General features: G+C 53.0%; 1 protein-coding gene across 2 annotated transcripts; it reads right to left on the bottom strand.

Annotated features, from left to right (window-relative positions):
* Window positions 1-530: 530 nt before the first annotated feature.
* Window positions 531-15,516, bottom strand: PI4KB (phosphatidylinositol 4-kinase beta). Of its 2 annotated transcripts, XM_039715337.1 has the most exons (12): window positions 15,120-15,516; window positions 12,037-12,896; window positions 10,203-10,247; window positions 6,741-6,968; window positions 5,998-6,225; window positions 5,608-5,717; window positions 5,202-5,306; window positions 4,417-4,540; window positions 3,455-3,720; window positions 1,796-1,928; window positions 1,451-1,571; window positions 531-772 (listed from the first exon to the last, which is right to left on the bottom strand). In XM_039715337.1, the coding sequence occupies exons 2-12, from the start codon at window positions 12,874-12,876 to the stop codon at window positions 591-593; spliced, it is 2,382 nt and encodes a 793-aa protein (XP_039571271.1). In that variant the 5' UTR covers window positions 12,877-12,896; window positions 15,120-15,516; the 3' UTR covers window positions 531-590. The 2 variants fall into 2 exon arrangements, with proteins under 2 accessions (XP_039571271.1, XP_039571270.1); XM_039715336.1 differs by lacking the exon at window positions 10,203-10,247 and having other exon boundaries at window positions 15,120-15,392.
* Window positions 15,517-15,718: the final 202 nt, after the last annotated feature.

The raw sequence follows: 15,718 nt of genomic DNA, 5'->3' as shown, positions 1-15,718 counted from the left end.
AACCCCCCCCCACCCCCGTGTCCGACATTCCAGCCCCGAATTCCCGGCTGGAATTACCCGGGAAAGGAGGGGGGGGAGTCCCAGCCCCGAATTCCTGGAATGGCAGAAATCCCACCTGGAACTCCCCACCTGGAATTCCCCCTGGAAATTCCACCTGGGAATCCCACCTGGAATCCCCCCCAGCCATCCCTGGGTGTCCCAGCAAGGGAAGGACCCCACAGGGCCGGGAATTCCGGGAATTCCGGGAATTTTGGGATTCCTTCCCCCTTCCCATCCCGCACATTCCATGGGACTGGGGGCGAATTCCACGGAATTCCAGGCGGAGGAAAGGGGGAGCTCCCCCCACGCTCCGCTCCTTTCCCCCCCTTTTCCCAGCTTTTCCATGGAATTCCGTCCCATCTCTCAGCAGAGTCCAGGAGCAGCCAAACCTCGGCCCCGAATCCGCCCCAGCTCCTCGGGAGGGAACACAACGGGAAGTTTGGAATTCTCCCGTTTCTTCCTGGGGCGGGGGGGAAATTTTTCTTTTTTCCTTTTTTTTTCCCCCCGGGAATTTTTTTTCCAGGTTTTTCCCCCCGGGGGGCCGGCGGGTTTCACATGATGCCGTTGGTGAGGTACTGGAAGCCGTCGTAGAGCTTGGTGGTGATGGAGCGCATGGAGCCGTCCACCATCTGCTCCACCAGCAGCTGCAGCTGCTCCTCCGTCAGGTTCATGTGGAAACGCTCCTTGAGGTGCCGGATGGTGGAGGAGCCGTGGAAGCACGGCAGCTGGGAGCCTGGGGAAAATGGGGAAAAATGGGGAAAAACGGCAGCTGGGAGCCTGGGAAATGGGGAAAATGGGAAAAATGGGGAAAACGGCAGCTGGGAGAATGGGAAATGGGAAAAAATGGGGAAAAACGGCAGCTGGGAGCCTGGGAAATGGGAAAAATGGGAAAAAGGAAAAACAGCAGCTGGGAGCCTGGAAAAACAGGAAAAATGGGAAAAAATGGGGAAAAACGGCAGCTGGGAGCCTGGGAAATGGGGAAAAATGGGGAAAACGGCAGCTGCAAGCCTGGAAAAATGGGAACAATGGGAAAAAAAGGGAAAAACAGCAGCTGGGAGCCTGGAAAAATGGGAAAAATGGGGGAAAATGGCAATGGGAGAATGGGAAAATGGATAAAATGGGGAAAATTTGGGATGGGAATCAGGGGTAGGGCAGCAGGGAGCTGGGAAAAATGGGAAACAGAGCAGCTGGGAGCTGGGAAAAATTGGGATGGGAATGTTGGGAATCTGGGTTTGGAATGGGGGCAATGGGATCAGGGAGCTGCGAGCCTAGGAAAGGGGAAATTTGGGATGGGATGAGGGATTTGGGATCCTGGGAAATGGAAGCCCGGGATGGGGTGAGGGTTGGAAGGGGGAATGCTTTGGGAGAAGCAGGTTTGGCACGGGAATTCCGGGGATCCCAGGGTCCCCACCTTGCTGCATGATCTCCACGATCTGCACCACCCTGTCCATGTGCTTGCGGGCGGCGATCAGCCCCTGCAGCATCAGCATCTTGTAGTAGTTGAACATGTCCCCGTCCAGGCCGCCCATCACCTGCGGGAACAGCGGGAACGGGCTGGGAATGGGCTGGGAATGGGGCTGGGAATGGCCTGGAATGGGGAATGGGGCTGGGAATGGGGCTGAGAATGGCCTGGAACCCTCCAGAACCCCCTGGGAATGGCCTGGGAACGCCCTGGAACCCCCGGGACCCCCCAGGAATCCCCTGGAATTCCCCTGAACCCCCCTGGGAACCCCCCAGCCCCCCCGGCCCCACGCACGTCCACGAACTCTGCGGTGAGTTTGAAGGCCGAGGTCTCGAAGCCGAGGTTCCGCGGTGAGCTGGACAGGATGAAGCCGAAGTCGATGTGGATGATGTGGCCTTCGGCGTCCAGCAGGATGTTCCCGTTGTGCCTGCGGGAATGCCAGGGGATCACGGGGAATTCCCGGGAATCCCAGTGGAATTTAAAAAAAAAATCCCATAAAATTCACATTAAATTGTGCTAAAATCCCTAAAATGCCAGTAAAGGTCTTCGGCGTCCAGCAGGATGTTCCTGTTGTGCCTGCGGGAATGCCAGGGAATTCTGTGGGATCCTGAAGGAATTCCCTGGAATTCCCGGAAATCCCAGTGAAACTGAAAACAAAAATCCAATAAAAGTCACATTAAGTTGTGCTAAAATCCCTAAAATCCCTAAAATGCTCTCAGGTGCAGCAGGATGTTGCCGTTTTGCCCTGGACATTAAGTTGTGCTAAAATCCCTAAAATCCCTCAAATGCCCTCAAATGCTCTCAGGTGCAGCAGGATGTTGCAGTTTTGCCCTGGAGAGAATTAAAAAAAAAAAAAAAAAAAAAAAAAAAAAATTAAAAAAAAAAAGTTAAAAAAACCCTGGAAAAATATTGAAAAAAATTCCCAAATTCCCCCAAACCCTGGGATTTACCAAAAAAAAAAAAAAAAAAAAAAAAAATTCAAAAAAAAAGTTGAAAAAAACCCTGGAAAAATATTGAAAAAAATTCCCAAATTCCCCCAAACCCTGGGATTTACCTGACCTTACCTGCAGCAGGTAGCAGACCAGGCAGTACCCAATAATTAATTAATAATTAATTAACTCATTAATTACCTGTCCTTGACCTGCAGCAGGTAGCAGACCAGGCAGTGCCCCTCAGACCCCATTAACTCATTAATTAGTTCATTAATTAACCGTTAATTACCTGTCCTTGACCTGCAGCAGGTAGCAGACCAGGCAATAGCCATCAGACCCCATTAACTCATTAAGTAGTTCATTAATTAAGGGGTTAATTACCTGTCCTTGACCTGCAGCAGGTAGCAGACCAGGCAGTGCCCATCAGACCCCATTAACTCATTAATTAGTTCATTAATTAACCGTTAATTACCTGTCCTTGACCTGCAGCAGGTAGCAGACCAGGCAGTGCCCCTCAGACCCCATTAACTCATTAATTAGTTCATTAATTAACCGTTAATTACCTGTCCTTGACCTGCAGCAGGTAGCAGACCAGGCAATAGCCATCAGACCCCATTAACTCATTAAGTAGTTCTTTAATTAAGGGGTTAATTACCTGTCCTTGACCTGCAGCAGGTAGCAGACCAGGCAGTGCCCCTCAGACCCCATTAACTCATTAATTAGTTCATTAATTAACCGTTAATTACCTGTCCTTGACCTGCAGCAGGTAGCAGACCAGGCAATAGCCATCAGACCCCATTAACTCATTAAGTAGTTCATTAATTAAGGGGTTAATTACCTGTCCTTGACCTGCAGCAGGTAGCAGACCAGGCAATAGCCATCAGACCCCATTAACTCATTAAGTAGTTCATTAATTAAGGGGTTAATTACCTGTCCTTGACCTGCAGCAGGTAGCAGACCAGGCAGTGCCCATCAGACGCCATTCATTCATTAACTAATTCATTAATTAACCGTTAATTACCTGTCCTTGACCTGCAGCAGGTAGCAGACCAGGCAGTAGCCGGCGCAGCTGCGCACGAAGTTGCGCTGGGCGCTGAGGAAGCTCTCGCTGTTGTGGCTGCCGTGCTCCTGCAGGAAATAATCCAGCAGCGACAGCTGCGACTGCTTCTTGATCTGGTGCAGGGACACGGCGCTGAGCACGGGCTCGATCATCCCGCTGTCCGCAGAGATCACCAGGATCTTGTAGGGCCGGATCCAGAGCGGCACGCGCTCCTGCTCCCAGATGGACTGCGGGAGAGAGGGGGGTAAATCCTGGGGGATCCCAGGAATCCCGACTGGAATGGGGCCAGACAGGAGGGAATGGGATAAATCAGGATCTTGTAGGGCCGGATCCAGAGCGGCACGCGCTCCTGCTCCCAGATGGACTGCGGGAGAGAGGGGGGTAAATCCTGGGGGATCCCAGGAATCCCGACTGGAATGGGGCCAGACAGGAGGGAATGGGATAAATCCTGGTGAAATCCCATAAAATCTGGCTGCAGCAGGGTTAAGATTATGTGAAAATGAATAAAATCCCGTTAAAACCCCAGGAAATCTGACTGAAATGGGTTTACAATTATGTGAAATTCTAAAAAACCCCGGTACCATCCCATAAAAGCAGAAAAAAATCCATTTAAAAAAAATCCCATTGAAATCCCAAAATATTTTAAAAATTTCCACTAAAATCCCAGGAAATGCCATTAAAATCCCATAAAATGCCATTAAAACCCCATGAACACCAGGAATCCCACATGGATGGGGTTTTTTTGGCAATTCCTAGGGAATTCTCCAGGAGCTGCCTCACCTGGAGCCGTTTGAGCACCTGCAATCCCGTGAGAACTCCATAAAATCCCACAAAAACCCCCTAAAACCCCGGGGATTTTTTCGGGAATGACAGGAACCTCTCCAGGACTGGGGATTTTCGGGAATTCCCCGGGAGTGCCTCACCTGGAGCTGTTTGAGCACCTGGAATGCCAGCAGCTCCTGCCGGAGGTCGTCGCCGCACTTGACGATGACGGAGAGGAGGCGCCAGGAGGGGAGGTGCCCGTAGGGAGAGGCCTCCCGGATCCTCCTGAGGGAAAACCAGGAAAAACGGGATCAAACCCGGAGCCTCGGGTGGGGAGAAGCTCTGGGAATTCCTGGGAATTGTCTTTATGCCACCCAATCCCATTAAAATCCCATTAAAACTATCAAATCCCGTTAAAATCCCATAAAATGCCAACAAAATCTCATAAAGTTTCATGAAATTCCATTAAAATCCCAACAAAAACCCATAAAATGCCAATAAAATATCATAAAATTTCATGGAATTCCATTAAAATCCCACCAAAATCCCATTAGAACTATGAAATCCCATCAAAATCCCATTAAATGCCAATAAAATCCCATCAAACCCCATCGACATTCCATCAAATCCCATAAACCCCCACAAAATCCCATAAAATGCCATTAAAATCTCATAAAAGTGCACGAAATCCCATTAAGATCCCATTAAAACCATCAAATCCCATTAAAATCCCATCAGGACACAGACCACATCCCCCAAACTCCTCATTCCCAGGGGCTTTTCCTGCTTTTCCCGGGAGGAATTCCAGGCTCGGAATCCCAACGGGTTCATCCCGGACAAACCCAAACCCCAGACTCGCGGGAATTCGGGCACGCCCCGGGGCCGGGCAGGCCCGCGGGCAATTCCCAGCTTTTCCCCGGCATTCCCGGGAATCCCCCGTGCCCACCTGACTTTCTCCTGCCAGGGCTCCTTGAGGGCCACGGCCGAGGGGTCCTCGGGGTCGCGGCGGAACGCCGTGGGCGTGTGGGCCAGCTGCTCCGACAGCCGCCGCCTGCCGGGGGAAATTCCACGTTTTCCATGGAAAACTGCGGATCCGCAGCGCCAGGGAACGCCCGGAGCTTTGCTTTGGGAATGTGGGAATTCTGGGGTTCTACCAGCGAAAAGTTCTGGGTGTTTGCTCAGGGGAATGTTGGAATTCTGGGGTTTTATGAGGGAAAATTCCTGGATTTTTGCTTTGGGGAATGTCAGAATTCCAGGGGTTTTATGAGCGAAAACTCCTGGATGTTTTCCCTGGGGAATGTCGGAATTCCGGGTCTTTTTGAGGGAGAATTCCTGGTTCTCCCGGAGCTCACCGGATGTCTCCGGCGGCGATGAAGACGGGCTCCCTGCTCTCCTGGCTGGTGATGGAATCCACGGAAAACTGGGAGATGTTGTCACAGCTGTTGGTGTGCATCTCTGGGAGCTGCAGGAATTCCAGGGAAACCCCATGAAATCCCTTAAAATTCCACCAAAATCCCATAAAATCCCTTAAAATCCCACAAAATGCCATTAAAATCCCATCAAATCCAATTAAAATCCCATCAAATCCCATTTTTAGTCAGCATTCCCACTTCCCTGGGGACACCTTGGGGACACCCTGGTGCCATCACGGTGGCCAGAACCTTCTGGAAAAGCCCATTCCCAGCATTCCCACCACCCTGGTGCCAGAACCTTCTGGAAAAGCCCATTGCCAGCGCTCCCACCTCCACCTGGAGCTCCACGATGTCGTCCACGGACCAGGCCTCGTCGTCGTTGTCGTAGTTGGGGACGGTGCTGAAGCTGCCGGCCCGCTGCTCCGGGCCCATCCCGCATTCCGGAAGGTTCTCGGCCGAGCGCGTGCTGCGGATCCGGTTCTCCGGGATGCGCGCGGGGACATTCGCCGTGTCGAAATTGTCACATTCCAGCACTTCCACGTAGATTAAGTAGGGAGCCTGGGGACAGCGGGAATGGGGGTGAGGGGTAACCCCGGATGCTCCCAGGGCCGAGATCTGGGGGGAATCCGTGGGTTTGGAGGGTTTGGAGGAAAAGGGCGCAGACTCCAGAGGGGAGCTGGAGGCTCCCAGGGGGTTTGGGCCCAACTCCAGCTGTCCCAGCACTCCCAGTCCTGGAAGTGACACCTCCAGCTCTCCCACCATTCCCACGCCATCCCAAATCCCATCTCACATCCCAAATCCCATCTTCCATCCCAAATCCCCTTTCCCACCCCAAATCCCAAACTTTCACATCCCAAATCCCCTTTCCCAGACCTTGTCCTTGGAGTTGAGCACCACGGCCTGTGAGTGCGGCACGCGCACCACGTGGTGCTCGAACCCACCACACCCAGCTCTCCCGCCACTCCCAATCCCCATCCCAAATCCCAAATCCCAAATCCCAAACCCCAAATCCCAAATCCCAAATCCCAAATCCCCAATCCCCAATCCCCAAACCCAAACCCCAAACCCCAGACCTTGTCCTTGGAGTTGAGCACCACGGCCTGCGAGTGCGGCACGCGCACCACGTGGTGCGGGAAGGCGGCCGTGGGCAGCCAGGCGCGCGCGGGCAGTTTGTGGTTGAGCAGCGACAGCTCCGAGATCAGGCGCTGCGTCTTCTGCTCCTTGGTGGGCAGCGTGGCCAGGCGCTTCCCGATGGCCATCAGAGACTTGATGAACTCCCGCTCCGGGGCCAGCCGCGCCGGCTGCGGGGGGAAGGGAAGGGGGAAGAGAGGGGAGGGAAAGGGAAAGGGGAGAGGGAAAGGGAAAGGGAAAGGGGAAAGGGAAAGGGAAAGGGAAAGGGGAAAAGGGAAAGGGAAAGGGAAAGGGGAAAAGGGGAAAGGGGAAAGGGAAAGGGAAAGGGAAAGGGGAAAAAGGGAAAGGGAAAGGGAAAGGGAAAGGGAAAGGGAAAGGGAAAGGGAAAGGGAAAGGGAAAGGGGAAAGGGGAAAGGGGAAAGGGGAAAAGGGAAAGGGAAAAGGGGAAAGGGGAAAAGGGAGGGAAAGGGAGAAAAGGAAGGAAAAAGGATGGAAAGAAAGGGAAAGGAAGGTAAAGGGAGAATAGGGAGAAAAAGGGAGGAAAAAGGAGGGAAAGAAAGGGAAAGGGAAAAGGGAGGGAAAGAGGGAAAACAGAAAAAAAGGGAGAAAAGGGTGAAAAGGGAGAAAAAGGGAAAAGGGAAAAGGGAAAAGGGAAAAGGGAGGGAAAAGGGAGGGAAAGGGGGAAAGGGGAGGGAAAGGGGGAAAAGGGAGGGAAAGGGGGAAAAGGGAGGTGATGTCACCTTCTCTGCAAGGAAACGCCTTCATCCCATCCCCTTCCCCGGGATCTTCCCACCCCTCACTTTTCCCTGCTCTTCCCATCCCGGACTGCCTGGGAAAGGCTTGGGAAGGATTGGGATGAAAAATAAAAAGTTGGGGCAAAAAGGAGGAAAATGGAGGTGATGGCTGGCGGTGGTTTTCCAGTGGGATCCACTTCCTGCTCTTCCCTCTTCCCTGCCCTTCCCTTCTCCTGCTTTTCCCTCTTCCCTGCCCTTCCCTTCCCTCTTCCCGCTCCGGAGCCAGCCAGGGATAAAAATAAAAACTTTGGGGAAAAAGGAGGAAAATGGAGGTGATATTGGTGATTTTTCACCGGGACCAAATTCCTGCCCTTCCCTCTTCCCACCCTTCTCTTTTCCCTGCCCCTCCCTCTTCCCAGATCCTGGAAATTTGGGAGTCCCATCCATCCATCCCCCAGCAGAGCAGGATCCTGGGGCCTTTTCCTTCCCCTGGAATTCCAGAGCCGACGTTCCCAGCGAGATCTCCCAGTCCCGTTGGATTCCTGGGATTTGGGATCATCTGGATTCCCAGGATTTGGAATGATCCAGATTCCCAGGATTTGGGATCATCCGGATTCCCAGGATTTGGGATCATCCAGATTCCCGGGATTTGGGATCATCCGGATTCCCAGGACTTGGAAGGATCTGGATTCCCAGGATTCATGAAAATCTGGATTCCCGGCGTTTGGGAGGATCCTCCCCCAGCCCGTCCCTGGTGTCCCAGCCCAACAATCCCTCAGGGATTTGGGATTTCCCTGGGATGCAGGATCCCAAATTCCCCCGCACGGATCCCCAATTCCCAGTGCACGTCCCCGAGCTCGGGAATGACCAAGGGCTGATTCTGGGATCCCCGAGCACTCCGATCATGCTGCGAACGGCGCATGCAGAAAGCCACGGACCGGGAAGAGGGAAGCAACGGAAAACGCCGGAAAAATCGGGAATGTCGCAGAGCAAGAGGAAAGGAGCGGGGGAAATCAGGGAGAGAAGGGCGGGGAAGGGAATTCCCGGCTGGGAATCCACTGCACTTGTAGTCCACGTCCAAAAATTCCCTCAGGAATTCCGGGATAACGCTGCCCTGCCCCCACCCGGCTCCAGGCACGGGAGAAATATTCCAGAGGTTCCCGATCCCGGCCAGATCCCAAAAATTCCTTCAGCTCTCCAAGGACTGAATCCCATTCCTGCAAAATCCGGGATGCCCCACGGATGCTTCCCGGCTTTTCCCAAGGAATTCCGGTGGCTCTGCTATTCCTGCTCCTCCCATCCAGGTTTTCCACGGCTGTTGTTCCCTGGGAATACCAGGAAATGCTTCCCGAGGAATCTGGGACCAATCCAGGACCCCTCTGGATCAGCCCCACCTCGATCCAGGGCAGTTCCTGGATTTTCCAGGGATCCCAAAACGCTTCCCAAGGATCTTCTCCCAACCTCAGGAATATTCCAGCGGTGCCAGGATCCGTTCAGAGCCTCTGGAATTCCGGTGGGAACCTTGGAGATCTTGGATCTTCCACCCACAGGGAAATTCCATCCCATTCCAGAGGGAAAATTCCTCTTCATCCCATTCCAAAGGGAAATTCCAGAGGGAATCTTCCTCTTCTTCACCCCATTCCAGAGAGGAATTCTCCTCTTCTTCCCATTCCAAAGGGAAATTCCAGAGGGAATTTTCCTCTTCATCCCATTCCTCATCCCAGCATTCCCAAGGGTCCTTCCCACTCCAGCAGAACATTCCATGGGGAAGGAGCAACTATCCCTGTTTTCCGTCGACTCCCAAAAAATCCTGGAGAGGAGTCGTTGGCTGGGCTGGGAGGAGCAGGAATGGGTGGAAATCAAGGAATTCCTGGAATTTTGGGTGGGAATTTGGGGCTTGGAGCTCCTCCCAGCCATCCCATTATCCCTAAACACAGAGGGATTTAGGATGAGCCCAAAATTTGGGATCAAATCCCGACAAAATTCCCAAATCCAGGTGTGGGAGTGATCCCTGGGAATTCCCAGCAGGATCAGAGCTGGGTTGGAATCCAGAAATTCCCAGAAAAGCCTAAAAAAATCAGGGAATTCTTCCCAAACTCCCCGTGCTGGAGGAAATCATGGACTACACATTCCCACCGGGAATCCTGGTGGGAAATGAGGGAAAGATTCAAAAAAAACAATGGAAAAAATGGGAAAAGGGTTCATTCGGGAGAGAAAAATCAGGGAAAACACCAGGATTCGATTGGAATTTTCATGGAAAAAAAAGAAGGAATTGAAAGAATGGAATCAAGGAATGATTGGCAGGAAAAAAAAACATGGAAAAAAAGCAAATTAATTCCATCCGGCCGAGAATTTTGGGAGCCAAATTCCAAGGGAAAACAGCATTTCCTCTTCCACCTGCAACAGAAAAGCAGGAAAAGCGGGAATTCCCTCATTCCCAGGTGGATTTTGGTGGAAAAAATGGGATTTTCCTGGATTTTATCCGACTGGAAGGAATTTTCCTGGAATTCCCATTACGAGGAAACACCGCGGTGGCAATGCCGGGATTTTTTGGGTTTTTGGGTTTTTTTTGGGAATATCTGGGGAATGCTGGGAAATTCCAGAGGTGTGGAATTGAGGAAATGCTGCGGCGGGGAGAGGGAGCCTCCGGAAAAGGGGATCGGAACTTACGGGAGCCAGGGATTTATCCAGGCTTTCCGTACTCGAGGAGAATTCCTGGGAAAAGCGGGACAAGGGGGATTTGGGGCAGTTTTTTGGGGGAATTTTTTCCATGGGGAAGAGGGGAAGGAGCAGGGAAAAGGGGGAGAAAAAGCAAAGTTTAGCTCCAGGTGCACTTCCAGCAATTCCCAAGGTTTTTTTTGGTCCCATCCTCTTGGAATTACCAGAAAAATTCCGGGAAGGAAAATTCTACGGATCCCAAGCGGGATGGGATCAAAGCGGAGCAGATCCGAGCGCTGAATTCCCGGGATTTTCCCGGTTTTCCTCCTCTCTGGGATTCCTCACCCCAGCCCAGAAGGACCAGGATGGATCCAGCTCCGAATTCCTTGGATTTCTGCCCTTTTCCATCACCAAATCCAGGGTTTTCTCCTTCCCTGGATTCCAGTTTATCCCGAATTTCAGCACAACAAATGAATCCCATGGAAACGATCCCGAAAATTCCCAAAATCCAATTTTTGAGGCCCTTTTTATCACAGAGAAATTCTTGATTTATCCCAAGTTTTCCTGCCATCCCCACATGAACCTCCAAGCTCCATCCCGAGCGATCCTCATCCCAAATATCCTGAAATTCCAGCACTTGGGAGTCCATCAATTCATGTTTTTCTTCCTAAAAGGGATCCCATGGAGCTTCATCCCATAAAACCAGGAATTTTGGGGCTAAAATTCCAAAAAAATTCCCAAAAAAAGGGACAACCAGGTCTGGATCCCACCTGGAGGGAAAACTGATGGGAAATGATCCCAAAGTTCACCAGGGGAGGGAAAATTCGGGATGATTTTCCATCAATTTTCCCTTCCCTGGTGAATTTTGGGATAATTTCCCATCAATTTTCCCTGCTTTTTCCAAGGAATTCCTGGATTCCGGAGGGAAAAGCACCCAGTGCTCCCAAGAATTCTGGGATTTTTGAGGGACAGTTGGGATCCAGGGCTGGAGTCTCCCTGGTTTTGTGCTTTTCCAGCTCTTTCAGGATCGTTTCCAGGAGTTTCCTCATCCATAATTTATGGAAAAGCTCCAGTTTCCGCCTCCTCCTTTTCCATATTAAAAATTCATCCCAGTGGGAACGGCCCCGGATGTTTCCAGGGTGCTTTGATCCCGAATCCAGCCTGGAAAATTCCTCCCCAATCATTCCTTCCATCCTTATCCCAATTCCCAGAGCATGGAACAATCCTTGGCTCCTTCCAAGGATTCCCAGTGGAATTCCCAGTGGAATCAAACCTTGGATTTCTGGGAATTCCCAGTCATTGCAGACCATTCCCAGTCATTCCCAGTTTCCCTAGGGTGCATTCCACCCTCTGGAGGATTTGTGGTTCCCCGATTTGGGAAGCACCGCTCCCAAAATCTGCTTCCAGCACCAGCTCGGGGCTCCTTTCCCGTCTGGAATTCCCAGCTCATCCTGGGATCAGCCTTGGAGCACAACCCCAGTCCCAGAGGAGCTCTGGGATGAATCCCAAGGAACAACCATGGGATCTTCCCAGTTTCCTGAGCCTTGGAGCACAACCCCAGTCCCAGAGGAGCTCTGGGATGAATCCCAAGGCACTTTCACCTCTCTGGATCAGCTCTGGGATGAATCCCAAGGCAGAACCACGGCATTTTCCCAACACATCAATCCTTGGAGCTCGGTTCCAACCCCACAACGGCCTTTCCTCAGAATTCCCTCAGGAACACCCCAGACCTTACCTGTTCCTCCTCACTCTCCACCTCGGGACTCCTGGCTGAGCCCTGGAGCTCAATCCCAACCCCGGAACAGCCTTTCCCACAGAATTCCCCCAGGAACTCCCCAGACCTCACCTCCTCCTCGCTCTCCACCTTGGGGTTGCTGGCCGTGCGCTTCAGGTTGCTGCTGAGGCTGATGGACACCGTGGCGTCCGACTTGGACCTCTGGTGAGTCCGTTTGGAGGGCGAGAGGCCGGTGTCGGCCCCGGGCAGGGGGCCCAGCTCCCTCCTCCTGCCCGCCGGCTTCAGCTCGTCGGAGAGGATGAGCCTGCGGAGCTTGGTGCCGCGCGAGTGGCGCTGCGTGGAGATGTGCATGTCCGAGGAGTAGGCGCCCAGCAGCAGCGCGCACTGCAGCGAGAAGTCGACGCTCTGGCGGCAGCGGTGCACGATGTAGGGCTTGATGGCGTCGCCCACGTCCTCGTCCATGTGGATGTACATGTTGAGCAGCTGGGGCAGGTAGAAATCCACCTCCTCGTGGCGGAAGCAGAACAGGCGGTTGCCGATGTAGGCCTGCACGCCGGGCTCCTTGGAGTTGTACAGGTAGGAGATGGCCATGGAGATGTCGAAGAGCTTGGACTCGAAGAGGCGCAGCAGCCACGACTGCTTGGCTTGGTTCTGGCGCTTCCGCGCCGTCCTGGCCGCGCCGGAGCCTTCCTCCTCCTCCTCCTGGATGCGCGAGGAGCCGGGCGGGTCGTCCAGGCAGCGGACGGGGCAGCTCTCGCCGTTGGGCAGCGCCTCGGCGGCGCAGCCATGCAGCTGCTTCACCTTCTCCAGCACCTCCTGGCACGCCCTCTGGGCCACCTCGGCGTCGATGAGGGCCAGCTCGCCCACGCCCTCGGTGATGACGCCCAGCGAGGAGCCGGCCTGGGCAGCGCCCGGCTCCGCAGGGCCCTGCCCCAGCGCGGAGTCGCCCATGGTGGAGGAGAGGCTCAGAGCTGGGAACGGGAGAGAGCGGCGTCAGGACGGGAGGGCAGGGGGGACAGGTGGGGGATGAGGGTCCAGGGGAGGGGAAACGGGGAAAACCGGGATTGAATCGGGAAAAAACTGGGATTAAATCGGGACAAAATTGGGATTAAATCGGGATTAAGTTGGGAAAGAACTGCGATTAAATTGGGAAAAATTTGGGATTAAATCAGGAAAAAACTGGGATTGAATCGGGAAAAAACTGGGATTAAATCGGGACAAAACAAGGATTAAATCGGGACAAAACTGGGATTAAATTGGGAAAAAAATGGGATTAAATCAGGAAAAAATTGGGATTAAATCGGGAAAAAATTGGGATTAAGGATGGGATTCCAGAGCAGGAGCACTGGGGGGCTGCAGGACCCAGTGAGGGGGAAATGGGAAAAAACTGGGATTAAATCGTGAAAAAACTGGGATTAAATTGGGATTAAATCAGGACAAAACTGGGATTAAATCAGGAAAAAACTGGATTAAGGATGGGATTCAAGAGTAGGAGCAGTGGGGGGCCTGTACGACTCAATGATGGGGAAAATCGGGAAAAAATTGGGATCAGGGATGGGATTTGGGATGGAAATGAACAGGAGGACCAGTAGAGGGACTGCAGGACCCAATGAGGGGAAAAATGGGAAAAAATTTGGATTAAATTGGGAAAATATTGGAATTAAGGATGGGATTCAAGAGCAGGAGCAGTGGAGGGGCTGCAGGACTCAGTGATGGGGGAAAAGGGAAAAATGGGATTAGGGATAGGATTAGGGATGGGATTCAAGGGGAGAAACCCAGGATACACCTGAAGGAAAGATGGATGTTAATATTTTTCCCTGGTAATTTCAGATTTTTCCCTGTTAATTTAAGGATTTGCTTTATCCTTTTTTTTTTCCAACTCCCAAAGAAAGGAGGAAAAAAACCCTCAGGAATTCTCTCTAAATATTCCAAGTGAGTCAAACCTAGGTCACCTCCCAGATACCACTTCTCCTTTTTTTTTCCCCCTCTTCTTTTCCTCTATTTTTTTCCACTTCTTCTCCAAGAAATCCCAAATCCTGCTCAAAGTCTGAGAGTTTGGCTCCGTTCCCCCATTCCCAGCACTCCAAATCCCACATTCCTGACATTTTTGTGGCTCTTAGATCCCAAAAATTCCATCAGAGCCTGAAAAAAAATCCCTGATGCTCCCATTTCTCAACGAATCCCAAAAAACCAGGGATGGAAATTCGGGATTCCACACTTCCCCACAGTTCCCATCCCTGTTTTTTCACACATCCCAGATCTTCCTCTTCCATCCCAATCCCAAATCCTTACATGGCTCCAACCCAAAAATCCCAGGGGTCCCCTCCTTTCCCAAAAAACACTTTCAAAGCTTTTCCCTCTTCCCAGAAACACCACAGGATTCCGGAGCAATCCCACAGTGCTGGAACTCCCTCCTCCCGTGGATCACATTCCATACACAAATTTCCACTTTTTGAGGTTTTCCAAGTTTTCGTTTTTCCCAAAGGCTGGGAAATAAACTGGAAAAAGGCAGGGGGGAAAAAAAAATCAGGAATCCACCCGGATCCCAAGGGCAGCTCCTGGGCTGAGTCAAGCACGGACCCTGAACTGTGGGATCATAAATTATCCAGGAAATCTGGAGCAGGGAATTCAGGAGCAGAAATCACCCAGGAATCCCAGGAGCACAGCCCTAAAATCCCATCCAGAATTCCAAGGAAGAAATCAGGGGCTGTTTCCAGCAGATCCACGGGATCCACACCAGGACCGACTCCAAAACCCCAGAAACTCTTCCAGCACCAGGAGAAAAAAGCTGGAAAATCCCCCTTTCCACCCAGTTATTCCCTCCCGGATTCCAGGGAAGCGGAGGGAATAAGAAGGGAGGAGTTAAACGTAATTATTTCTCATTATTCAACTTCCCACCAACTCCAGCCGAAGTTTTGCAGGGACAACATTCCTGAGAGGATGAGTGACCCTCGCCAATCCGAATTTGACGCAATCCATGTAATTTCAGAGGGGATTTTGGGCAATTCCAAAGCTCCCAGAGGCACCAGATGGGCGCGGGAGGGAGGAGGGGGGGAAGGCTTGGCGAATGCTCCCGAGGAAAAGCGGCTGGAAAAGGCTCTGGAAGGGGAATTGCGCCACTTCCCCCGCGGGGAGCGGGGCTCGGGCAGCAACTCCTGCAAAAGGAAGAGGAAAACAGGGCTTGGCAGAGGTACCTGGAGCGATCCCATCCCGCGAGGCTCCGCTCGGCGAGCCCGGCCCTGCGGCCGGCGCGGGCGGCTCATCCCGGGCACCGGCGGCTGCTGCGGGGAAGGCGGAAAAACAGCCGGGAATCAGCACCGCATCCACGAACAGGCCATTTCCTGCCCGCTGCTGCGCCACGGAGCCGCACCAGGCCGAGGAAGAGGAGGAGGAGGAGAGGAGGAGGAGAGGAGGAGGAGGCGAGGCCGGACGCGGAGCGGCCGCGGAACCGCCGGGGGCAGCGGGCGGCGCGGCCGCTCGCAGCTCCCCAGGCCCGGCCCGGCGCCGCCTCACGGGGCTGAGGGGCCGCGCGCCACAGCGCCCCCTGGCGGGCCGGAGCCGCGGCAAAGGGGGCGGGGTCTGCCGACGGGGGCGTGGTTTGTGTACTAATATGGCAGTGTGGGCGTGGTTTGGATGCTAATATGGAGGATGGGGCGTGGTCTGCGTACGGAATGGAGGCGTGGCTTGCATGCCCAAGGGGCGTGGCCGAGCCACCGGATTCGGAAGAGGGCGTGGTTACTGTACATATATGGTTGTAAAGGCGTGGTCTCGTGTTGTTTGGGGGCGTGGCCTC

Source organism: Passer montanus, unplaced genomic scaffold (genome assembly GCF_014805655.1).
Source record: "Passer montanus isolate IOZ18808 unplaced genomic scaffold, ASM1480565v1 scaffold324, whole genome shotgun sequence".
In the NCBI taxonomy this organism is placed as follows: Eukaryota; Metazoa; Chordata; class Aves; order Passeriformes; family Passeridae; genus Passer; species Passer montanus.
The sequence above is the reverse complement of the archived record's forward strand: the minus strand, read 5'-3'. Positions and strand labels throughout refer to the sequence as shown.